The 27,320-nt window shown below is 37.6% G+C and overlaps 1 protein-coding gene across 1 annotated transcript in view; it reads right to left on the reverse strand.

Annotated features, from left to right (window-relative positions):
• The window catches only part of LOC126972477 (dual specificity protein phosphatase 22-like), a 61,618-nt gene that overhangs the window by 25,732 nt on the left and 8,566 nt on the right, over positions 1 to 27,320 (reverse strand). Inside the window, exons 2-3 of the mRNA XM_050819274.1 lie at positions 26,621 to 26,737; positions 1,200 to 1,324 (exon numbers count right to left, since the gene is read on the reverse strand). Coding sequence (XP_050675231.1) covers positions 1,200 to 1,324; positions 26,621 to 26,737 — 242 coding nt within the window. The remainder of the gene's footprint in view (positions 1 to 1,199; positions 1,325 to 26,620; positions 26,738 to 27,320) is intronic.

The following is a 27,320-nucleotide window of genomic DNA, read 5'->3' on the forward strand; positions in this document are numbered from 1 at the left end:
ATTCTACAAGGTCTCCGCGACCGACTTGCCTTATATATTCGAGGCGTCATTCTTTCTTCACTCATTCGCTCGATGTGCCCAAACCATTTCAGCATTCCTTTTTCAGTCCTTGTCACAACATCCTCTTTCAAACCACAGCGCGCTCGTATTACCGCATTCGTAATTCTATCAATCATTCTTACCCCACACATACTACGCAGTGATCGCATCTCAACTGCGTTAATTCTGCTTTTATGCTTCTTCTGCCATACCCAACTCTCACTTCCATATATTAACGTGGTGACAAGCACATTATGTACAGCCATTCGCGCTTCTATTGGCACAGTCTGGCTGTTTATAATGAAATGCAGCCCTCCATTCACACAGTGTCCCGCAGTCACTCTCCTTTCAATATCACCTTCATATCTTCCGTCTCTCGTAAACAATCAAAAATCTCTATTACATTAAAAACTATTTAGTAAAAAGTCAGACTACGTCCACTTGACAGTTGTTTTTTACAGGATGGATGTATGGTTCCTCTATTAGGTCATATTTAAACTCACTTAAAATAAGAAAAGCGGCCAAGTGGGAGTCGGACTTGCCCATGAAGGGTTCCGTAGCAGCAAGTAACATAATATAAAAGTACTTGTAGCTTGTTGTAACGATTTTTTAATACGGCGTAAGTGACGTATTAAAAAAATTACTTACTAGGCTCTTCAAACTCGTTCATACCAATTTTCGGTGGAAGTTTGCATGGTAATGTACATCATATTTCTTTTTAGTTTTATCATTCTGTTATTTTAGAAGTTACAGGGTGGGTCACACACATTTTAGCACTTTGGAAGTGTCTTTCGCGCAAACTATTCAGTTTATAAGTAAATGAAATCTATCCTTTGAAGACCCATCCATATATAAGGCACACGTAAACCCTCACGGAAGGGTTTGATGAAAAAAAATTTTCAGTTTCAGTGCTAAGAATGGGGAACCCCCAAAATTATTGTTTTTTTTCTATTTTTGTGTGAAAATCTTAATGCGGTTTACAAAATACATCTACTTACCAAGTTTCAACAGTATAGTTCATATCGTTTCGGAAAAGAGTGGCTGTGACATACGGATGGACAGATAGACATACAGACATGACGAATCTATAAGGGTTCCGTTTTTTGCCATTTGGCTACGGAGCCCTAAAAAGGAAATTATATCAAAACAATGCATCTTACCAGTGTATAAGAACATTGCCGTCTCGAAGTCTCGCTGCGTGTATGAAGTCATTGCAGAGACTGAAGTATTGAGTTAAGTTTTGATCCGGAGAATCCGACGCCATGATGCATAGATAATGTTTATCCTGTAATCATATTGTATATAAGGATTGGAAATAGGATATAATATTGCTATACAATCTATATATATATATATATATATATATATAAGAGATTTCCACGTATATAGTCACTCATCACGATATCTCGGGAACCATTAGAGCTAAAGACTTGAAATTTGGTTGGAATCTTCTTTTCACGGAGTAGAGGTCAGCTAAGAACGGATTTTACGAAATTCTACCCCTAATTTATATTTCCAATATTTGTTTTGTGTGGACATATTTTCTATGAGAGAATTTATTGACGCACGACAGTTCTGCTGTGAAAAAGATCTGGAACCATATTTTACGAAATAATAATTCTTGATGTTTTGAAATATTATTGACAAATGAATAAAAAATCTGTATTTTATTTATTATGTACAGAACAACGTCTGTCGGTTCAGCTAGTTTCAAATATTTTTATTCAAAATAGGATTCAAAATCACTTATTGAACGTCAAAAACGACCACAGATTCAAAATAGTTATTTTGAATCTGTGGTCGTTTTTGACGTTAATTCAAACGTTTTTTAACAATTCTTTTAGATAAAAGACTTACTAACTCGACTTAACCGAGTAGTAGGTATAACAAGTTTATGTTTGTTCCTCGTGTTAACATTATGATTGTGACAGTTTCTAGCAATTAATACCCCAGGAGGGTACCGGCTCCTGTAGAGCCGGAGAATCCCTCCCCGAGCATTCGCGCTCGGGCTGCCCCTCGTATTCTGGGGAGGGCACAGTACCGCGCATGAACAAGGACAAACGAGGCAGTAACACCACGGCACCCCGCTCCACGATTAATGTGGACTTTTGTAACATCAGGGGAATTCACTCCAACTTAAACGCCGTCCACCACCACCTTGAGACGGCGCAGCCAGCCTTGTGTATCCTTACGCAGATCCCCTCCGCTGAAATCATAGACTTGGGTGATTTCAACGGGCACAATGCCGAATGGCTTGGATCACGTACCACAGACTACGCAGGGCGATCTGCGCATAATTTTGCATTGGCGTATGGTCTGTCCCAATTGGTTGAGTCGCCAACGCGGCTCCTGGATGTGGATAGCCACATGCCGTCCTTATTGGATCTTCTGCTGACTACACATCCCGATGGTTACCAGGTCTTTGTCGACGCCGGTTCAAAGGATCCGAACTGCATAGTTCTTAAGAGGAAATACAACCGTGCCTCCAGATTTTTTAAGCGGCAATTCGCCCGTATAAAGTCAAAACACGTCGTCAAAATCGGCGAGCAGCTTTCCAGTTACCCGACCGGAACACGCAAGTTCTGGTCGTTGTCGAAAGCTGCTCTTGGTAACTTCAGCCAGCCGTCCATGCCGCCGTTGCACATGAGGAATGACACCCTGGCCCATACGGCAAAAGAGAAAGCCGATCGCTTGTGCACTCTTTTCGCCTCCAACTCGACTCTTGACGACAACGGAAAAACACCGCCGACCATCCCGCGGTCTCAGAGCTCTATGCCTGAAGTACTGGGTCTCGAAATCTCGAGCGATTGCCAATTTCGTGGTCATCTGGAAGGCAAAGCCAAATTGGCTTCAAAGAAACTGGGGGTCATTAATAGAGCACGGCAATACTTCAAGCCAGCCCACATTCTAGCACTCTACAAAGCGCAGGTCCGGCCACACATAGAGTATTGCTGTCATCTCTGGTCTGGCGCACCCCAGTATCTGCTCGATCCATTTGGCCGCGTGCAACGCAGAGCAGCTCGAATTGTCGGGGAACCAGTGCTCTGTGAACGGTTGGATCACTTGGCGTTGCGTAGAGACGTCGCTTCATTGTGTGTCTTCTACCGCATTTATCACGGGGAGTGTTCCGAAGAGCTGTTTAACCTGATTCCTGCCACTGAATTCCACCTTCGCACGACACGCCACAAGTTAGGATATCATCCTCACCATCTGGATGTGTGGCGGTCCTCCACAGTGCGGTTTTCAAGGAGCTTTCTTCCACGCACTACAAAGCTGTGGAATGAGCTTCCTTGTGCGATGTTTCAGGGACGATACGACATGGGTACCTTCAAAAAAAGCGCGTACACCTTCCTTAAAGGCTGGCAGCGCTCCTGTGATTCCTCTGGTGTTGCAAGAGATTGTGGGCGGCGGTGATCACTTAACAACTGGTGACCCGTACGCTCGTTTGTCCTCCTATTCCATAAAAAAAAATGTGCTTATGAACGTATAGAAAATTTTCAAGAATATATTTATGGATTGTAGGGTTCTTTGAGGATCTAAAGACGCTTTCACCAATTAATATTACGCAATAATCTTCTGGACCAAAATTCGCAATTTTTTTATCAATATTATTAGTTAGTTGACGTATCCCTGCGTAGTTATTAACTTTGTCAAAGGTATTCTCACATATTTGAGTTATTTTGTTTCTTTTATTGCTGCTTACCAAGCACAATTTACATTTGGGCTCGATATACTCTGTAGCGTTTGTGTAAATTTTTGTTCTGCAATTTTATTTTCAGTTTCCCCATTTCCTCCATGAGCATTTAATTTCTTTTTCTGTATAATGTAATGTGGACGATATGATCCAGTCCAGAAGTGGACTGGATTAACTCGCTGGATTACTTGACTGGAGTAATGTGAACCGATCATCATTCACAACATTAGCGTTGGATTTATAGTGTTGGTTTGACACAATATCCGTTGGCTTTTTCGCCAAGTACGGAAGAATCAGAAGCCAGGGTTTTATTAAACGAAAATAATGGACGAGACGAGCAGGACGTTCAGTTGATGGTAATTGATAAGCCCTGCCCATTACAATGCAGTGCCGCTCAGAATAAAAAAAACATAATAATTCTGAGCGGCAATACAATTGCGCTCGTCACCTTGAAACATAATAATATTATGATTAGATTAGATTAGATTAGATTAGATTAGCATATAATGTTAATCTCATTTGCTCAGTAATTTCACTAGCTACGGCGCCCTTCAGATCAAAACACAATAATGCTTACATAAAAGGCATAAAAGTCATTTGATGTCATTTCTAATAACTACTAGACACTACTACCGGTTCGGAAACAAATGGCGCTCTGAGAGAGAAGAAGCGGCGCAAGAAACTCTCCCAGCATTCTTTTTTTGCGCTCTTTTCAATAAAAATATACAATACTAGCTCACCCGGCAAACGTTGTTTTGCCATATAAAGTATAATTCACGCGATAGTTTTATAAGTAATAAAATATTGCCTATATATATATTGTACATCATTTTGTTCTATTGTCAATAGTTTTTGCAGCGCACGCAAAATTGGTTTTAGATTTTACACCTTGTGTTACAAAATAGCAATTTTATTACGGATCCCTAATTTTGAAAAAAAAAACATAGCCTATAGCTTTCCTCGATAAATGGACTACCCAACACTGAAAGAATCATTCAAATCGGACCAGTAGTACCAGAGATTAGCGCGTTCAAACAAACAAACAAACACTGCAGCTTTATAATATTAGTATAGATTATACAGTTATTTCTATCGCAATAAATTAATCACAATCTAGTCCCAGGATGTCCGATCATTTAGATATTCAGCAGTGGAGTAATAGGATTTACGACAGAGCCATTTTTTTTATAAAACATTTAAATTTATTTATAGATAATGCCTGAACAGTGACTGGGACTATATTACAGAAGTGTATACATTTACCCTTAAAACTATTACGTATCTTATGAAGCCTACTAGAATTAGTTACAAGCAATCCCTTATTTCTAGTGTTATAATAATGAAATGTCATATATGTGTCATATTACTGCTTCACCGCAGAGATAGGCGCCGTTCTAGTACACACTGGTAAAATATTAAAATTAAAAACAAAATTGATGCCAGTAGACGGATGTCAGAAATAGTATTGTGACTAACTATGAAGGTCCATGATTTCAGCCTATTCATAATGTATACCTGGGTGACCGGGGTCAAAGTCCAGCCGTTTTACTATCGTAATTAATGGCGCTGCGTGACCGAATTTGGGTTAGTTTTATGAACTCCCACGAAATGAACCTTCATTAAAAACCTATTATTGAGTTCGGTCTAACTAACTAACTGACAAGAGTTTTGAAAGCGCTTTTTCTTTAATTAATAGGGTCATGGTGTTATAAAGCTTCACCATAAAGCAAAAAAAGAATCCGTAATCATAAAAATGTGTGTGCGTGAAATGTTTACGTATTATTTACGAAGTTAATCTTCTTTGTCATTTACGAAATTTATCACAGAAACGATATAACTTAGACTTTAAAATAATATCATAGGGTAGGACGGGGCTAGTTGAGCAATTTTTCACTTTAGCGGCTATAACTCCTCAACCATAACTCTTAATGTCTTCAGAAATTCATGTTTGCTCAACATACCCCATGGGTAAGTTGAGCAAGGATATGGGGAAAATTGAGCACTCAGATGGATTCAATGTTAACTAGCCACGAAATCAAATTTGTTTTCAGTATTGTTTGTTACAATCATCTTTAATTTATAAATTTTATGGGCATAACGACAAAACTAAATTCTTTGAATAATGAACTCATATCACTGTTGCAATTGAAACAAACGAAAGTAAGACCAGCACCAGGCTCACATTTTGTATGAGCCCATTTTCTGCAAACTTGACATTGTATGCATGTTTCTCTCCTGGTAAACTTTAAACTTCCCAGCTACACACACACTACACTACATACACAGTGGACACTCCTGTCCCATCCACATTCCAAATATCTGATACACTGAATCCATCTTTGTTGAGCAACTATAGCTCAACTAGCCCCACCCCGAAATTTTAAGACAAAGGTGAGATTATGAATAAACTATTAGAATTATACGCAGAACCTTTATATTATGTATCAAAAGAAGAATAAATTTAGCATAGTATAACACTTACCCGATTGAAAACGAATTAAATTTGACTATTACAGACGAAATATTACTGTTTACAACTACTCTTTGTTGTCAAAATAAATAATGCGGTGATGTACATTACTTTATCGACGTGTCGCCACTGGCGGTCGTGCGATAAGTTCTTCTCTGTCGACGCTTTATTTTCACTATTTTATGTTTCTGCGTGCGGTGTATAGTTTCCGAGATATTTCGATTGCCCAACTTGCCCCTATGCTCAACTAGCCCCGTCCTACCCTACCATAATTTATTATTATTTATATTTGTCAGCGAGGCAGCGCAACGGTCCCGCTGAACGTAGTGTTTAAATTCGGTTCTGGACGATAAGTCATTTGTGACATTTGACAGTGACGCTTGGTTTTAGACGTCAAAAACTGATATTGGTAACTGATGACAAGACTAGTCGACAAGTTGGGGTCAGTCGTGTTGAACTGTTGAGGCCTTCGGTGGAGTTGCACGCAAAACCTCTCTGCGCTCTTTATCTATTTCCACCCGTACGTATTGTGTGCTATTATTGAGAACTAAGAACACCCTTGTTGAACAAGTTGACTAGACTCATATTTCTTGAAAATAAGGTAAAATATGCAATGCAGTGTAGTCGGTAACGGGGATCATTTGATTGAAGTTCACATGACGACCCTGCCCCAATATATTATATAAATAAGTATATAATGTTATATTGATAACATTATTAATTAAAATACGTAACGTAACGTAACTGTCTCTCTTTCTATCGAAGTTAAGCGGGTGTAAAGAAGTTTTACTTCTGCACTTTATAATTTGTGTAAACGATTTTTTATATCTCATAAAAGTACATACGCGTGGTTCTTAGTATATTAGTGAATATTTTAATATTACCTTTTGATCAAGGAGCACATTGCTCACTTTATAGTGAGTGATCACTTTCGCTAATTACAATAACTTTTTTTTTAATGAAAATACGGGACGAGACGAGCAGGACGTTCAGCTGATGGTAATTGATACGCCCTGTCCATTACAATGCAGGGCCGCTCCGGATTCTTTAAAAGCCCAAAAATTCTGAGCGGCACTACAATTGCGCTCGCCACCTTGAGACATAAGATGTTAAGTCTCATTTGCCCAGTAATTTCAATAGCTACGGTGCCCTTCAGACCGAATAACAGTAATGTTTACACATTGTTGCTTCACGGCAGAAATATGCGTCGTGGTGGAACCCATAATCTGGCCGGCATCTTGTGCAAAGGAACCTCACACTGGAACCTGACACTAAAACTGTATTATTATAGTTTATACGTCGTATACTATTCGTCGACGTCTAAAATATATTTGTACTGTGTAACAAACAGCAGGTAGCATGTCTTTTTCGAAATAATAAAATTTATAGTTTATAAAACTAAAAGGTACGCATTAGCTGTAGCGAACTAAAAACGTGTAATAGTAAGTTGTATAGGAAGAACGTAACGAAATATTTCGCACAGTCAGTTAAAACGTTATCATAAAAACTTTTATATTATCTCAATATGGATTAAAGCACAAATATATTATATGTAAATATGTCTTTTTCGTAATAAAATAAGTTTTCGTTTATAAAAGTAAAAAACCCGCACTAATAGCGAGCCGAACTAAAAATAGAAAATAAAACGTTTCTTCTCCTTCACCATTTGATCCCGGAATACAAAAAACTACCGGGATTAATTTTGAGAATATAATGACTTACGGCCGTTCCCACTATACTATCTACAGATAGAGATAAATCACTACCTTCTACTCAGTAATTAGCTGTCAATAATCTGAAGCTGTCCCAATATACCCGATAAGTCATTCTTATCGCCTTATATTGGGACGCGTGAATTGCAATTTCCATACTTCTATTACTGGTAAGCTATACGTCGTCGTCGATAAGTTGAGTTACCGTCGATGAGTTTATTGGGACAGAAAAGTCAACGATAGTTACGATTTTTATCTCAAGTAAGAGATAGACTGAATATTGGGAACGGCCACTAATAACTAATAAGATAGAGGGGCATGCATATAATAGAAGCCGTATTCATATGACACTCGAAATGCTAACAGGAATTCATTAAACAAAGACATAGTCACTGTAAAATAACTTACAAAGCATTGCTCTAAATAAACAACCTTTGCTATTCATTTCTTTCAACATTTCTTTTCAACTAGAGAAGAATGCGAAATGTGCATCTTTGCAAGAATGGAAAATTCTTTTCGCTTTTTCATACGAATGAACTTCAGATCTAAAAGCGAACCTATTCATATTTTTAGTATTCACATATCAGCACTTTTTATCCGCGTCAAGCCAACGAGCTCGAAGCTTCATTGATGTATGGAAGCCTGAGGCTTACTATAATTTTACGGAATATGAAAAACTACGAATAGAAATAAAATTCATCATCGTAATTCATTATTCTTGCAGCAGAATTGATGTTTTTTCCAAGGTCTGACTGCATTAATAACTTGAAGGTATATAAATAAATAATATAAATCAAAATCACTATTCATGTAGGTGACAGAAAAGACACTTATGAATGTCAAAAAAAAATCTTATTGAATCTACTGCTATTTCGTAAAGGGTTGAGTTAATGAAAAGAAGTAGCAAGAAGCTCATTGCCATTTTTTTCAATATATGTTATAATATATTCTATTCTATTCTTCCTACTGTGGCTTCTGTGGAAGATATACCACAGATTTGCCAGAATCACGTTAGATTAGACTACCAAGCTTTGAGTATGTGTCTTCTAAGTTTAACGGTAATAATCGGTGTTCAGATTACATAAAGTTTAATTTTCTAATAATATCTGAAACAAATAATATGCATGCTTGTAAGACTATAAACGACATACACTTAGAAATACTTAAATAATTAATTAATATAAGTACTAAATAATATTTACAACTTAATCTTATTTATTTTAATATATTTACACAAAATATTTACAAAAGGAGTGTAAACTAGGGAGAGGAGACATTTAACGGAGGTTGGGCGGGTGACTTCAGCGGGTATATAATTGTGCAGAGAAGATTGCATTAAGGGACAACTAAAGAATAAATGATCCATGTTTCCCTCATCAAGGCCACAATCACATAGAGAATGATCCCTAATTCTAAGTTTAGCTAGAAAGACTGGAGTGCAGGCATGGTTTAAACGTAAGCGGCATATAGTTGAAATTATTGTTTTATTATGAATCCTACATTTTGAGAACCAAGGTTTTTGAGGAATTTCTGGTTGGAGTTCTCCATAAAATTTACATTTAAAGTTTTGGAAACTTGCCAAATGTTTGACCAACTCTCATACATCTTGGGTTTCAGGGTAGAGCACAAGTCATGAGTGAATATTTCAGAATACTGAAAAGAAACTTAATGAGCAGCTGATCTAGCACAGGCATCTGCATTTTCATTACCAGAGATGCCCATGTGACCTGGAATCCAAGCTAAAACTATGTTAATTTTCAGTTCATAGCACTCTTTCAAAGTTTCTCTTATTTTGAGAATAATGTGAGACTTAACAAATAGAATAGCTTCAAGTATGGCGATTGATTCCCCTGTAAACACAGAAGTGGTAGGTGGGCAGCTATAACTCAGTATAATTCTTGTTGAGGGAATCCATACTGCAGCCCCAACCGGACTCATGTCTGTTTTTGAAGCATCCGTGTAGATTTTATACCAATGTCGAAAATCTGAGTCCATTATATGAGAAAAAGTTTTATTTGCTTCTATAGAAAACTTATCAACACCTAAGTCTAAAATTACTGAAGGTTGGAAAGTAAGAGCATTGAAAGGCATAGAAAATAAAGGCAATTTAGAATATTGAAAGAGAGGGTTAGAGAGCTGAGAAAATAAAAGGTAACTATTTATAACACAAGGTCTTTTGTGTTCAGGTACAATATTATTATCATTGTATAAAACAGCTAATTGTTCTAATTTTTGGAGTAAGGGATGAGCTCGGCAGCCAGCTAGTTTAAAGAAAAATTTATTGGCAAGGAATTGTCTACGTAGTGAGAGGGGAGGATCCACGCATTCTACTTGCATTGCATTAATAGGGCTGGATTTCATAGCTCCCAATACTATGCGTAAACATTTAACCTGAATTCTGTCCAATTTATTTAGACCTGCTTTGTTTGCTGGGATTAAGAAAATAGTGCCATAATCTAAATGAGTGCGAATTGTATAATAATGTGTGCATTGTATAATAATTTTTGAGTGACGGGGTGAGCTCCCCACCAGACTCCAGACAATGAGCGAAGAATATTAATATTTTTCTCACATTTCTGTGAGACATAATCAAAATGCTTGACGCCAGATAATTTGTGATCCAACCAAATACCCAAAAACTTAACATTATTAACAATTGGTCGATAAACATTATAAATTTTAATTTTAATAGGTGGAAGAATTCTTTTATTTGTAAATAAAACTACCTTACTTTTAGATGTTGATAGAGACAGTCCATGTTGTGTTAAATATTCAGAAAGATAATCAAGAGCATTATTTAAATGATTAAATGAATCTTGTATAGACTTGTCAGAAGAATACAGGACAATGTCATCTGCATATTGCAATATCTGACAGAAAGGTGTAACGGTACTGTTGAGGTCATGGGTATACAGATTATAAAGAAGGGGACTAAGGACTGAGCCTTGAGGTAAACTTTTCCAAACTGACTTAGGAGGGAGGTAGGAGGATGGACCTTTAATAGTAATGGATCTCTCCATTAACATGTTACATATGAAACGGGATAACTTTACGGGGATACTCAGCTGGTTGAGTTTACTCCTGAGTAGAGGAAGTGAAACGTTATCATATGCAGATTCTATGTCAAGAAAAACTCCCAAAAGATGTTCTTTTCTGAGGAGTGCTATTCTAATGTCAGTTGTAAGGATACCTAAGCTATCTAAGGAGCTCTTGCCCTTTCTGAAACCATACTGGTAGTTGGAAAGGAGATTATTGTTTTCAACAAACCACTCAAGTCTTTGTTTAATCATGATTTCAGAAACTTTTGCAAGAGCAGAAGAGAGGGCAATTGGCCTATAGCTGGTAGCTTCAGATGGATTCTGACCAGGTTTAAGTAATGGAATAATTACCTGATTTTTCCAAGGTGGAGGGATGGAACCAAGATCAAAAAGGTTATTGATTACGCTAAGATAATATTCCTTGGATGTAGATGATGAATTTTTAATGAAAGAGTATGGGATTCCATCTACCCCAGGAGCAGAGTCAACTAGGCCATCCAGAGCAAGAAGAAGTTCAGAGAATGAGAAGGGGGACTCTAAACTGTGAGTTGAGGCAAGAGGGATTGGGGGGGATGGAAAATAGTCCATATTTGGAACTGAAGGGGGGACATCCTATCTGAAAAGGAATCAAGCCATACAGAGGGATCCACATTAAAATCACACACTTGATCACAAAATGAACCTCTAAATTTTTTAATTTGTTTCCAGACAGTTAAGGCCAGCACTCCATGTGCTTGGTTTTAAATTCTGGCAAAAATTAATCCAACCTTGTTTTTTCTTTTCTCTAAATAAATGGGTAGCCTTCGCCGCCACTTTTTTATAATAAATAAAGTTTGACACGGACATGTTTCTATTGTAATTTAATTCAGCTAATTTCCTTTAGCAGCAGCAGTGCACTCAGAGTCCCACCAAGGAATTGAAATCTTATTTAAAACAGGTTTTTTTAAAGGGAAGTTGTTGTTAGCACATGTAATCATGGCATTAGCTAATTTATTATAATTATCTACTGCATTAAAATGGTTAGTGACTGGAAACTCAGCAATTTTTTTATCAAGACAAGAAGAATATTTAGGCCAATTTGCTTCTATTAATCTATATTTAAGAGATGGGGAAAAATGTTGGGGTGGAATTACTTTGTCAGGGATAGAAATGATTATAGGAAAATGGTCACTACCATGGGAATTATGTAAGATGTTCCAAGAAAGGAGAGGAGCCAGACACGGAGAACATAAGGTGAGATCAACTGCACTTTTGGGATTTTGAGAAGGTGAAACCCTTCGGGTTGGAGAGCCATCATTGATAATGCAGAGATTGATTTCATCAAATACATCCAACAGGGAAAGGTCAAAATAGTCAGTGTGACTTGAACCCCATGAAGGATGATGAGCATTAAAGTCTCCCATAATAATAATAGGAGGGGGAATAGACGATAACAAAAGGAGAATATCTGCATTCATAGTTGATTGCGGATGGGGCACATAGATTGATACTAAGGAGAAGTTCATTACCTTTGCTGCAACAATGTTTATACCAGGATGGGAATTAGGAAGGATAATTGGGGAAAAGGGAAGGGTGCGTCTTATAAGTAAGGCGCAACCCGCACCAACACTTTCTGTTCTATCATCCCTAAGGCACATATAGCCGGGGACCCTGAAGTGAGTTCCAGGGACCAGCCATGTCTCAGAGATGGCGATGGCAGAAGGAAGATATTTATTAATTAGGTGTATAAGGCTGGGTTTTTTAGGACGTAGGCTTCTGGTGTTCCATTGAAGAATGGACACTGGGGCCATGAATTTTACCAATAGATAAGATTTGTGATAGTTGATGGGCAACGTTGGACGGTAGGCTAAGATTGTTCTTGGTTATCAAAGAGAGTAAGATAGACAGGAGGGCCTCCAAGAGGTTATCATCCTGTGATGATGAAGAAGAAGAAACTTAGTGGTTTAGGGCAGAGCCATTTGAGAAGGCTGAAGGTACATCAGCAATGATAGCTTGGTGAGCAGCTCGATCGTAAGGTTTACTCAATAAGGGTTTGGAACGTGGAGAAGAAAATACAGTTTTCTTATAGCTGACTGTGGGAGAAGGAGTGGGTGTCTGGCTCATGTGTGCTGAGGAGTAGTTATGGGATACAGAGGGGTTACGGACAATTTCTGAGTATGGCCTCATCACCTTTGGGCAACGATTTGAGGCCTCCTCATAGGAAACGTTCTCTTGGGACATAATAATTTTAATTGTTTTTTGTCTGCCCAGTTCAGGGCATTCCTTGTTTGTGACAAAGTGTTGTCCTGAACAGTTAATACAGATAGCATCCTTTTCAGTTGTATAACATGAGCTACCAGCATGAGCTTGAGTACATTTGTAACATCTTGGGTTAGATCTGCATACAGTTTTGATGTGACCAAATCGGCACCAGTTAAGGCATTGGATTGTAGGGAAAAGGTAGGTTTCAACAGGGAGGGAATTATGGAAGAGGAATATTTTCTCAGGGAGCACTTGACCATGGAAAGTTATTACAATTGTTTGAGTAGGTAACCAAGTAACTTTACCTTCCTCAATGACCTTTCTGTTGAATCTGCGAGCCTTTAAAATTTTACCACAACCAGTGGGAAGACTGACAGACTCCACAAACTCGTTCATAGATAAGTCCACAGGAACCCGGCGGACTATACCCATCTTGGTTATGTTGAAATTTGGGATTGTTGCTGTATATTTATTGGCAGATAATACAGGGTTATCTAAAAATTTGTTTGCATCACCAGACGATTTGAATGTAACAGCAATTTTATTCCTACCGATCTTTTTTATGCCGTCAGAGCAAATATTTGGAATTTTATGCCTATGCAGTAGTTGACCGAATTTGATGGGCTTTATAGCTTGGCCTGAGGTAGGGTCTTCCTCGATACGAGAAACATGGATAATAAATGGACCTTTATCAAAATCCGTATATTGTTTAAAACCAATAACTAAACTTGGGTCACAAAATACATTCTGAATGGACGCTGAAGCCAGATCCGTATCAGTTATTGTTTTTTTGCAGCGTTTTCTTCTGAGCTGCTTGTATGTATACGCCGTTTTGACCCGGCGAGTGCGGAAATATCCGGAGGGTCCGGAGGTTCCGGGGGAGAAATCTCCATTATTAAGCGGTTAGTATAATGTAAAAGGGATGACTATGTTAATTGTTAATGACTAAGTACTTAATCTTACCAAAATAAAAACAATCCACCACCAATGAGTGAAAGGTAAACTCCTGTAATCAAAATAACAATAGGCTACGGTAGACAAAGCTCATAAAAAATGATCACTGAATTTCCGAACTCGACTCACGCGTGGTAGTTATCAAACCCCCAAATTTTCTGTTATAATATATGTAAAGTGATAAAACAAAAATACTCAAACGTCAAATACTCAACGCCTTACACGAGTAAGTAAAAAAAATATGTAAATTAATATGTAAAAACAAGAGCTATTGAGGTACAGTCATGGCCGACTACTACTGTATCAACAATAATAGTAGCGCATGGTACAGTAGATGCATTAATCCACACACACCGCAAATAAATAAATAAAGGAATTAAGCGACCATTTTATTAGCAATTATAAAAAATATAAAACATTTAATTTTAAAACCATGAAGCAGAGTTTCTGGCTACAGGATCATCCTACCACCACATTAAGTAGCGCCCGATTCACGAGAATGACATTTAAGCATATAATGTTGTACACCACTTTTTTACATGACTTTTATATCGAAAAGGTGAAGAGGCGAGAAAGGAGCTACCTGTAACAATTCAATCATTAAGACTAACAAATTTAGCAGAATCTGAGGTCACTGTTTTGTGATGAAGGACGACTTTGTAATTTGTATTAAAATTTATAGACGACGCGGGATTCGAACCCACGCCTTTCGGGTTCCGTCTGAGCGCGCTTACCAATTGAGCTAACCGTTCGAGTGACGCATCGACCGAAAATCTCAGTATGTCTTGTTCAACTCTCGATTCTGTACCTCCACCATGAGTTTACAGTGATCCTACTCGCTAACGATTGCGTAAAAAAATTGTATGGAAAATTATACAGCGCGTCTGGCGGTCGCCTCGAGAACTTATTTCGGTAGTATTAGTCGAAAAAACAAACCTATCGAAATCTTAAATAAGTAACTTATTTGACATGCTGTCGAGAAATACTGTTCCGATAGTAGTTAAGTCATTCACTAGTCTTTTGGTTTGTGAGATGTGTTTCCTAAGCAAGTATTTAATTTAAAATTTATGAATAAATATCGAAATAATATCGGGCAGACGTTATTTAGCATTGAATATACTAACAGCTGCATCAAATGAATACGAACGGCGTTAGCAAGGAAGTTAGCATGCGCACCTTGGAAACCCACTTGAACACACGACGCGACGATTCTTGCATCTATTATTTTACAAATGGAACACAGAGAGTAATGTGCCCTCTTTTTGACATAAAAAACATTGTAAGAGTGCTTTCGCACTACGTCTGATCAGAGTCCGATCCGTATCCGTAAAATCACGGTCCGAATTAGTCTTAGAACTATTTCTATGGTTAATCTCTGTTCCGGAGAAGATTATTGACTCATCGCATTAGCCATAGTATTATTTGTATGAACGCTCGCGCACGGCGTCCGATCCGAATCCGAATTACAGAGATGTGTAGTGTTGATCTACCTTCACAAGTACTTATAGGTAAACAATAATAAATATTGTCTGATTAAGAACTGAGTTTTACTTACCTTAATGTGACTGCAAGCATATCTTCTCACGGTATACATTGTTTAAATTTTGTATCTTGTTGAAACATATTATCTTTTATGTGATGTAAAATAAAATCGAAAGTTGACGCACTCATTCGGTAGTAATTATAAAATTGCCTGTCGTATTGGCCTAACACTGCGTGGTGATAGTGCACCCATAATTCTTTACTTGTTTTGCTCCTTCGTACGTAAATTGCATTGCCAGTAGTTGACGCGTATTGAAAGGATTCATGATCAACGACGTGAATGCTCTGGCGTGGCTTCGCGTGAATGCCGTATGCCAAAAAAAGACGCTTGAATTGCTTGGAATTGGATTAGAGATCGGACTAGTAAGCAATATCCGAATTTGGTCCGAGATTTGTAGATCTATATTTTGACGGGTACGGATCAGACTATGATCGGACGTTGTGCGAAAGCGCTCTAAGATCTTTCATACAATTTGTATCTAACGGCGGTTCCTAATATAATATCTACAGATAGAGATAAATTACTACCTTCTACTGTCCGTAATTAGCTGTCAATAATATGAAGCTATCCCAATATTCATCCAATAAGTCATTCTTATCGCCTTATATTGGGACGCGTGAATTGCAATTTCCATACAAACTTCTATCGCTGGTAAGCTTTACGTCGTCCCATTGACAGACAGCGTGTACGGATAAGTTAAGTTACCGTCGATAAATTTATTGGGACAGAAAACTCTACAATAGTTACGATCTACACTCAGCGGCACAATTAACCGCCCACCCTTTTAAAGTGGCAAATTTTGATGTTATCGCAGTTGTAAGTTATTGGGCATAAATATGTCAAGTGTGAAAGAAATGTAGTGACGAAAAAATTACAAACTACCCACTTAACTTTGTTTTTAACGCATAAGTTATGAATAGGATAAATATCGAACTTCGTCTCATTATCGTTATCGTTGCCATACTGCTTACATTGCTTCAGTGGCATTAAAGCTTAAAGCTTCAGTGGGGTCCACATATTACCCATCTAGCAGATAGACTCAGCTCTGCGGCATATGCAGTTAGAAAGATTAGAGAGTACACGAATGTTGCGACCGCTAGATTAGTGTACTTTAGTTATTTTCACAGCATCATGACGTACGGTATATTACTATGGGGTCATGCTGCTGACATTGATATAGTGTTTGCTCTGCAAAAGAGAGCTGTTCGTGCTATATATCAGCTTGGTTATAGACAGTCTCTCAAAAAAAAATTTAAAGAAATAAATATTATGACTGTTTATTGTCAGTACATTTATGAAAATTTAATATATGTTCACAAAAATCGTCACCTTTTTGCTCTTAATAGTGATTTTCATTATTATAACACTAGAAATAAGGGATTGCTTGTAACTAATTCTAGTAGGCTTCATAAGATACATAATAGCTTTAAGGGTAAATGTATACACTTCTACAATAAAGTCCCAGCCACTGTTCAGGCATTGTCTATAAATAAATTTAAATGTTTTATAAAAAAATGGCTCTGTCGTAAATCCTATTACTCCACTGCTGAATATCTAAATGATCGGACAGCCTGGGACTAGATTGTGATTATTTTATAGCAACTGTACAATATTGTATATTTTTATTGAAAAGAGCGCAAAAAAAAAGAATGCTGGGAGAGTTTCTTGCGCCGCTTCTTCTCTCTCAGAGCGCCATTTGTTTCCGAAGCGGTAGTAGTATCTAGTAGTATAAGAAATGACATCAAAAAGAATTCTAAAGGAATCAATTTTGAGAAAATAAATGCCTTTTATGCCTTTAAAAGTAAACAATTTGAGTTTGTTTTGGTTTCGTAACTTAAAACTAGTGTTTGGACATCACAAACATGCCATTTGATGCTAATTCAGTGGCGAGAGCCGTCGCTCTTATCGACGAAGGGTTTAGTCAGCGTTACGTGGCGCGGAAGCTTGGTGTCGCACGTACCACATTAAGGGATGCAGTGAAACGGTTTCGGGAAACTGGCTCTTATGAGCGAAGACTAGGACAGGGCCGAAAAAGATGCACCTCGGCTCGTGACGACCGATTTCTTCTGACCAATGTTCTAAGAAATCGGTTCACTACAGCTGTTGAGGCACGAAACCAACTTCGTGAGGTTCGCAATGTTCAAGTGAGTGAAAGAACAGTGAGAAGAAGACCAGGAGAGAATGCCCTTGGAGCTTTTCGACCATCTCGAGTGCCACATTTGCTCGTAGGCCACCGGAGGGAAAGACTTCGTTTTTGTTATGTTTACTGACGAGACAAGAATATGCTTGCACGGTCCTGACCATTTGCACCATGTACTGTTGTGGAAACAGTAGGTTACCAAGGTGGCTCTATCATGATATGGGGCGGCATTACTTACGAATCACGCACCGAGTTGGTTATCTTCGAAAGAGGTGGAATAAATGCTCAGAGGTATGTAACAGAAGTGTTGGAACCTCATGTAATGCCATTTGCTCCATTTATTGGTGAAGATTTTTTATTAATGCAGGACAACGCTCGCACCCACGTTGCTAAAGTTGTTACCGCGTACCTGGATACCGTCGGCATTCGAAAATTAACATCCTGGCCATCCCGGAGCCCAGATTTAAATCCTATTGAACACATATGGGACAATTTAAAAAGACGTGTTCGAAGCCGCATACCAGCTCCAACCACCATAGATGAATTAAAAAAAAGTGATTGAGGAGTGGCAGAACATTCCACAACAACAGATCAAGATGTCATCGACAGCATGCCAAACCGTTTGGTAGAGGTGGAAATACGCACTATTAGAATTCATTTATTCAGCAGATTTTTATTTTTAAGCCACCTCATCACATTTGTTAATTTACGGTCAAAGTGTTTTTCAGACTTTTTTATAAATAAACGTAATAATTAAAAACAATATTATCTTTCATTTTACTTCAATATACCTACGTTATAAAATAACATTCACAAGTAAGGCCACAATTTTTTTTTTAACCAAAATCGTAAGATATCAAGGTGGGCGGTTAATTGTGCCGCTGAGTGTATATCTCAAGTAAGAGATATACTGAATATTGGGAACGGCCGTAAATTGAGACTGGTCAGTACCTATCCTATCCCGTCAAACACATAGCAGCCGAACAATGAAAACTACTAAGCTACTAAAATACAAGTGAAGAATATTGGAATGATAGAATAGGTATCTGTACATTTCGTATATTTCTTTTTCTGCCCACTGAACCTCGGATAATGAATGTACTCGCAACTTTTCTGCCGCATATTTGAACGAAACGAATGACGCAGTTTCGGTTCAGTTGTTACATCAATATCAAGTTACTTTCCGAGAATAATAGGTCGGGCAAAAGTCTTTTCGCATAATAATATGACATGTATAAACTTCTATACACAAATCTCTTTAGCTGTACTATTTGTATCTCGCTGATTTTGATTAATGAAATGAAATTAGTGACATGCTACCAGGTTATTATCATTCGCTTGTCTTTCTGTCAAAATGAGTGAATCTATTGAAGAAATTCGATACATTTTTCAAATAATATAACAAAAAGAAAAAATAAGTATCGCAAAAAAGGTCGGGGTCAATGTCAGGATACACAGACTGGCGAAATCCGCGTTGGCTCGCAATAAGGTGATGCTGTGTGTATGGTGAGCCATCGGGCAGAACTATTGAGTCAGATTTCTACTGGCAACAACTTATGAGATAGAAATTGAAAGAAAGCGGCCAGAATTTATCAAGAGAAAAGGCCTTTATGGCCATTAATTACGCTAAAGCTAGACAAAACATTGATAGCTACTCAGCAAGAGTTTGGCTGGGAGGTAAATGCATCCGCCGTATAGCCCTGAAATTGCACCTTCACATTTTCACCTCTCTTCGGTCTCTTCGGACGTCTTGGGCAGTGTCAAAGTACAATCGAGAGAGGATTTATCAGAAAATTTCAAAAGCAACTGGATCATATTCACTACCAGATGGTAAAAGTCATGTTTAATTATTTTACTTAAAATTAGTTCATAAAACATCCACGTGCACCGAGCCCTATTAATACGGCCGCACTGTCGAAACTCCATAGAGTACGACACTCGATGTATTTGTGCTCGAGCTGTCGGCACGGACCTCTCTGGGACGTCGTTACGCTGCCCTTTGTACCTATATACAAAAGTGACCAAATACTCGAGCAGTTTTCTTTCGATGAACCAATTATGAGTGATCACCAGCAAGTCAACGATTGTGACTTCGACAATGCTGACTTCACACTATTTAAAATCAATACGGAGGTTTTTTCTAAAGCTATATGCATACTGTTAGAAAATGTAAATCAAAGTTCAAAAAAGAATATAAAATTCGAAAAATCTTTTTCCTTAACCTAATATGTAGTATCAATAGAATAACATGACATAGGCAATGACCCGCGACGTAGCCTAAAGCGTTCCTTTCAGCATCATCAATCTTTTCACCTCCATCAATCTTTTCAGGTTGCCTAAAGGGCTGTATACTACTTTTTATATAAAAGTTGTAGATAGCTTTACAAAAAGTGTGTACGCTGCGAAATTACTTCTGCAACCCCAAAGGCAGTTGCGATCGTAAAAGACTATTGGTGGCGCTGAAAGTGAATATTTTATAGCTTAAAGCAAAAGTTCTTAAGCGACATGCATATTAATTGAATTGCATAATTGTCTGCTAGTCTTATGTTCTCGCACAGAAACTTTGTTGGATATTTTCATTTTGTCACATGGAACTACAGAAGGCGAGGTTGCCAAACCGTCCTAGGCCTTATGTGACCGTTAAATTATGTAGCCTATTACAATTCGCTACTCAAAGTCTCTTTAGCCCAGTAATTTCAGCTATGGCTTGCTTCAAAACAAAACACAGTAATGATTGCACATTATTGCTGCACGGTAAATAAATTCGCCGTTATATCCCAGCTCCTATTCAAAGAATCTCTACACTGGTGTACTCCACCACCATATTAAAGACTTACTGCAGAATTCAATTTTTTTAAACCTAAGTGTTTATAGTTTTACTTAAAGCATTGGAGACAAATTTTATGCCCCTTTCTTTCATGTTTAACTGAAAATACTTATGGTCACATAGAAATATATTTTTTTACCATAGGAGTGACAAAAACATATTGTAACAACACTTGGCAAACGTCTAGAAGCTACAACAGTTCGCAAAGGGGCTTTGAAATGGGGAGAAGAACTGCTAAGAAATTTCCAGCCTATCTTTTAAGTCATGTAACTAATTAGTAACTATACAATTTTATGTGGCCTGCGCGGAACCATGCACCATTATCCTATCCCGTATATAATCTACTTTACTATAGTAAGCCTTCTTTGTCAAAGAAGCTTTAAAATATTTCTTGAGTTTGTACTCAGTGTGGCCTAGTATACTATTTGCTATTTTATTGTAAAAATGAATACCAAGACCTATGAAGTAGCCCTTAACTCTAACTAACTCATTAAACAGGACGTACAGTTTATTCTTTCTTCTTGAATTAAATTAATTCAAATCACAATATTTCTTGAAAGCAGTAATATTTAAAAGACGTTAATAAATTTAAAAAATTACGTGTATTTAAATTAAACAGTTCAAAAACCATTTTATATGACAGAGTGGCACGTGTGACACTCGGGTACTAGAATATTCCAAAAGCCACAGTCACGTAATCTGTCGGCGGGCGGTTGGCGTGATTAAATAATAAAGCCTTCGCTAGTTTCACGCGACTTAATGAAGGCATACAGGGCAACCTGAGCCGTCTAATGTTTCATGATTCTGTGTTCATATTATGTTTGAACTTTGAGGTTATAATGTCCGAAATAAGTAATGGGATTTGTAATAATATTTGTGAGAATGGCTAAGCCATTTGCATTGTTACGGTTATCAAGAAAGGGATGTATATTGTATATTATGTGGATTTTTCTTGTGAAGAAATAGAAAATTTGCATTGGAAAATATTAAAATATACGTACATTCCCCAATGAGTTGTAGAAGGAAATACTGATGTAATAGAAGAACCCACATAAACGCCTGTGCTCAGGAATTTAAAATTTTAAAAAGGAGCGTAGACTTCAGCCAAACTGTATCAATAAGCGCTTGGAGAGTGTACAAAAGAGATTTTTGTGGCACCTATCTTATTCGTATAATATGGCCAAGAAACTCCCAAACTATAAAGATCGTTTGCGATGCTTCGGTTTAGTTTCGTTAAATAACCGCAGAAAAATGCATGATGCTGTATTTTTGTATAAACTGGTCAACAGCACAATCGACAGTCCTTACCTAATTTCAAAATTAAACATTTTTGTTCCAAGAAGACTGCACAGGTCCAAGAAATACACCCCATTTATAATGAGTCCAGCACGGTCTAATCTGGGCCTCAATTCTCCTTTGAACAGAATTACAAGTACTTACAACGCTGTTCATATCTGCACTGTTAATGGATATGATTATTATATTAAGGGTGGCCAAGCTATTGATATCTTCTCTGATCACCTTCATAACTACAAAAGAAAAATACAGCACTCCGTTATGTCCTCACACTCTGTTATGTACTAGCTTTCGCTAATATGTGTAATATGTCTAATTTTGCAATTGTAATCGTTTTAGTTCTAATGCATTAACAATGATTTATTTGATGAGCTCTTTTTCCATAGGACGAATTTAATTTATTTTAATTTAAGTTTAATTTCTCAGAGTTTTAATCAATTTAAAATTTTGAAATACTATTTTTTTTTAATATTTATTGCTTATTAATTTTGCTAAAACTCTGTTTGTATTCGTTTGTTAATTGTTCTCGATTTGCACCTATAATTGGGGTGTCACTTAAATTGTTATATCTGTGTTAGTTCTTAAGGAATTGTATTGGTGTTCACCCTGTTGGAGCAATAAATAAATAAATAAATAAACAGTCTTTCTGAGATCGTGTTGTGAAACATCTTAGTGATTTTTTTTTATGAAAATAAAGGACAAGACGGGCAGGACGTTCAGCTGACGGTAATTGATACGCCCTGCCCATTACAATGCAGTGCCGCTCAGGATTCTTGAAAAACCCAAAAATTCGAAGCGGCACTACAATAATTGCGCTCGTCACCTTGAGACGTAAGATTGTTTCATTTGCCCAGTAATTTTACTAGCTACGGCCGGCGCCCTTCAGACCGAAACACAATAATGTTTAAACATTACTGCTTCACGGCAGAAATAGGCGCCGTTGTGGTACCCACAAACTAGCCGGCATACTGTGCAAAGGAGCCTCCCACTGGTAAGCCTTGCCTCTCCTGAGCAGGCAAAAGGGTAACGTAAGAGACGACTTAGGGCATTTAGAAATAGGAGAGTCACGATGCCGTCTTATGACTATTCTAGATAAACAGTTGTGAACCCGTCGAAAAAAATTGCAACGAGCAGCTAACCCTTATTTTCAGCAACGCACGTACACTAAAACAAAGTTACATACATATCTAGCCTCTTGCTGTCATGCATAAATTATCTCGGTTAAAATCATAACACGTTAAAAATTTTTAGAAAAAGAAACATTACCGTAAACTGACGCGAATGAATTAATAAATTTTTGAGATATTATTCAATTGCAGTACTCGTCAAAACCAACCTCTGTCAAACATAAACATGTCAGCTTGATGTGTTAACAAGCGCTACCAATGTCATGAACTGTCATAAGATATCCCAATTAATACTTATATTCAAGTACTGTTAATATTTTAATACTATTTCATATAATTATCGCTATAATTAGAAATAACTATAATAGCATATAATATTTAGAGCTTTAGTTAACTTGATTCGTGTAAGTTAGTTGGCACTACAGTAGTGCCAACTGACAGTTGGTAGCATCATCACGGTAGACGGTCGTGCCCTATATAAGCCAGAGCGCTCAGTTCGAGAGGATCCCAGCGGACACTCCATTATCCCAGCGGATACTCCGTAGGGAGTGCCGCTTGCGCCTCTATCTCCCCAAGAGAAGGTCGCCTTCGATGAAGGCTTAGAGGGCACTTGCCCAAAGCCAACCTCAAGTGGTGTTTAGTAGGTAGGCACCTAGGTTTTTACTTGAGTCCCACATAACCAACGCAGACTTAGGCTGCGTTGGTATGCATGGCATTCACCACCTCTCTCCCGTGGTTATCCCGGAGGGTAGCCCTTTCCCTTTTTTTGGGCGCAAAAAAAAAGAAATAATCGAGTGGACATTACGTATATTGTGAATTCTATGGGGTAACGCTGCCTAAATTGTATTAAATATAATTATTAGTATTAAAGGGAAACTGTGAGTGCGTTTACATTACCATCCCCTTCAGCATAACCTAAAAAGGAATAATTACCTAAATCTAACACTGGAATGTGAAATGTGAAAGATATTTTCTTTGTAAGCTGTGTCTGCATGCAGCAATGCAGCTTTGTACGAGTTTGTGTTTCATGCGATTTTAATTAAAAGCCTCCAACTGATTCTCTTTGGAACTTCAATCACTGTAAGTGCTATTACCGCTGTGTTAACAGATCACTACACAAATTGATTTGTAATCAATGCGGGCTTCAATTATCACAAAGATAATATCAGTAATTGAATCGTCCATTTACAAAACTGTTTTATGTGATGATTAAGGAGCCGTCCTGACAAAACGACTGATCAAATCAAAATTACCAAATCAAATCAAATTTACTAGTGGGAGGCTCGTTTGCAAGCCGGCAGATTATGGGCACCACAACGGCGCCTATTTCTGCCGTGAAGCAGAAATGTGTAAACATTACTGTGTTTCGGTCTGAAGGGCGCCACAGCTAGTGAAATTACTGGGCAAATGAGACTAAACATCTTGTGTCTGAATGTGACCAGCGCAGTTGTAGTGCCGCTCAGATTTTTTGGGTTTTTCAAGAATCATGAGCGGGACTGCATTGTAATAGGTAGAGCGTATCAAGTACCATCAGTTGAACACCCTGCTCGTCCCTTATTGTCATAAAAAATGTTTAAGAAGCCGTCCTGACAAAACGGCTAGTTAAATCAAATCAAAATCACTTTATTCATGTAGGTCAAGGAAATGACACTTTTAAAAGACATGAGTAAAAGTAGCAAAAAAACTCATTGACACTCTTTTAAACTAAGATTTACATTTCCATCGTTTTACAAATCATTTCAATTACAATTTAATATGTAAAGTGATGCAACAAACATACTCAAACGTCAAATAGTCAATGCCTTACACAAGTCAGTCAAAAGAGTAAATGTAAATTAATATAAAAAAAAAGTTATCGAGTACATTCCGGTCCCTACTCTGTGAATCTGAGAATACGTTAAATACACGTTATGGTTAGCACGTTTCTTACATTTTGAAATTAATTGTCTATATTAAAATGTTTTTGTTTTGTACGATAAGTTTTTGTTTTATTGGGGAAATAACATAAGATTATTGTATTATTATTTGATTTCTAAAAAACGTGCTAAAAATTAGAAAAAAAAAAACATAAGTGGCTGACTTAAATAATTTATACGTCTAGATAGAGTCTCTTGCTGTTAGACAACCCATAAAAACAGGCCAGGAATATTAGTTTAGTGTGCGTGACAAGCTACGTCTTACACTCGCGATTTGTGTGACACTTTGTGTTACTGTGCGTGAATTGCTCAAAATTGAGGTTAGTTCTAAAGTCTATTTTGTTTCGACTTTTTCGCAGCTGTCATATTAGACTATAAATGATCTAAGATTATTCCAAAGGAATTTGGCTGGAATGTAATGCCGCCTTTCATTTCCCTTTTACCCTTCGCGCTCACCCTGTTGCGTCAGTACGGCTTGCAGTTTTCGTGCTATCACTGCTTTGTTTTTGAAGTTTTTCATTGTTACGCTTCGCCTTATCTTGTTAATATGTAGTTCTGTAGTTTATGTTGTTCTGTGTCGCTATAAATTATAATAGTTCTGTCAGAAAAATAAATACTCTTTGTACTTAACTTAGATGCTTTCATTAATTTTTCATCATTATAATTATAATAATTAGCATCACAACACAACACATCAGTCGAAAGCAAAAGATTTAATCTCGGTAGATGAGGATAGCACCTAAACAATGTCGCGTATTTTAAAAGATGACTTAGGTTTTGCAGCCTATAAGAGACGTACTGGTCACTTTTTAACTGATAATTTTAAAAGAATAGGGTAGTAATATCGAAACAATTACTGAAGGGGTACAAAAACGGAGGTCACAGAAAAACTTTGTTTCCAGATGAGAAAATGTTTACAATTGAGCAACATATTTACAAACAAAATGACCGTATTTATGCTCAAGCTATGACTAAGCTTTCCAATTAGTCGACAGAGTACAACGTGGGCACTATCCGACTTCAGTGATGGTTTGGTGGGGTATTAGGTATGAAGGAGTGACTGAGCCATACTTTTGTGAAAAAGGTGTCAAAATATCGGCACAAATCTATCAAGATACCGTTCTTGAGAAGCAAAGTAGTAAAGCCCCTTAACAACACCATGTTCAATAACTAAGAATGGTCCTTCCAGCAAGACTCGGCACCGGGTCATAAAGCTCAGTCCAAGCAATCTTGGTTAGAAACGAACGTTTCGGACTTCATCAAAGCTGAAGACTGGTTGTCGTCTAGTCCCGATCTAAATCCGCTGGATTATGATTTATGGTCAGTTTTAGAGATTACGACTTGCTCTAAACGTCATGATAATTTGGAGTCCCTAAAAGAATCCGTACGATTGGCAGTGAAGAATTTTTCTATGGAAAGAGTGCGTGCTTTTATTGATTACTGGCCTCAACGTTTAAAGGACTGTATTGCAGCCAATGGAGACCATTTCGAATAAGCTGTTTATATTTTAAATTGTTTCATATTTATGTATTAAACTAAAACAATATAAAAGTAATAAATATGATTTGCAATAGATTTTTTTCTTTGATCCAGTATTTATGGCAAGCATATTGGAATACTTACTGAGTGTATTCTTCTGGCTGCGTCGTGGATGGACAATATATGCGTTATCTTATATTTATCTAATTGAAGAGGATCCTTTGAATCCCTGTAATTCCCCACGTAAAGCCCCGGGAGCACCTGTTGACAAAACATTACAATTATTATTTTGTATCAGCTTTCGTGTGCAGTATTTGAGAGGGCGATACGACATGGGTAAGATCACTAAGACCGGCAACGCTCCTGTTATTCTTCTGGTGTTGCAAGAGATATGTGGGCGGCGGTGATCACTTTACAACAGGTGACCCGTAGGCTCGTTTGTTTTCTTCTTCCATAGAAAACATTGCAGAATTACTTATTCTTACATTGACTTGTGCAAACAAATTTGCTTCGAAATCGGCACCGAGACTCCGTTATGTATTTTTCGCCATTCCACATCACTTAGTTTCGGAATGGACATCAAGACCCACTATGACAATTCATCATAAATAAAAAAAAATCATATAAAATAAAATCTTTTTTCAAATTACGAAGTAAAAAAAGTAGAAGTTCAAATATTACATTTGTTGTAATGACTATTAGAGCTATTACGCAGTGTCGACTTGTCGCCGGCGACACGGTCGCTGGCGACTGTGACTTACTACAGTTTAAATAGGTGTTAACGCACTTGGTCGGCGGTCGCCCAAGCGACTGGGCGACTCGCCGCGAAGTGGCGACGCACAAG

This window comes from Leptidea sinapis, chromosome 26 (assembly GCF_905404315.1).
Source record: "Leptidea sinapis chromosome 26, ilLepSina1.1, whole genome shotgun sequence".
NCBI classification, from domain to species: Eukaryota; Metazoa; Arthropoda; class Insecta; order Lepidoptera; family Pieridae; genus Leptidea; species Leptidea sinapis.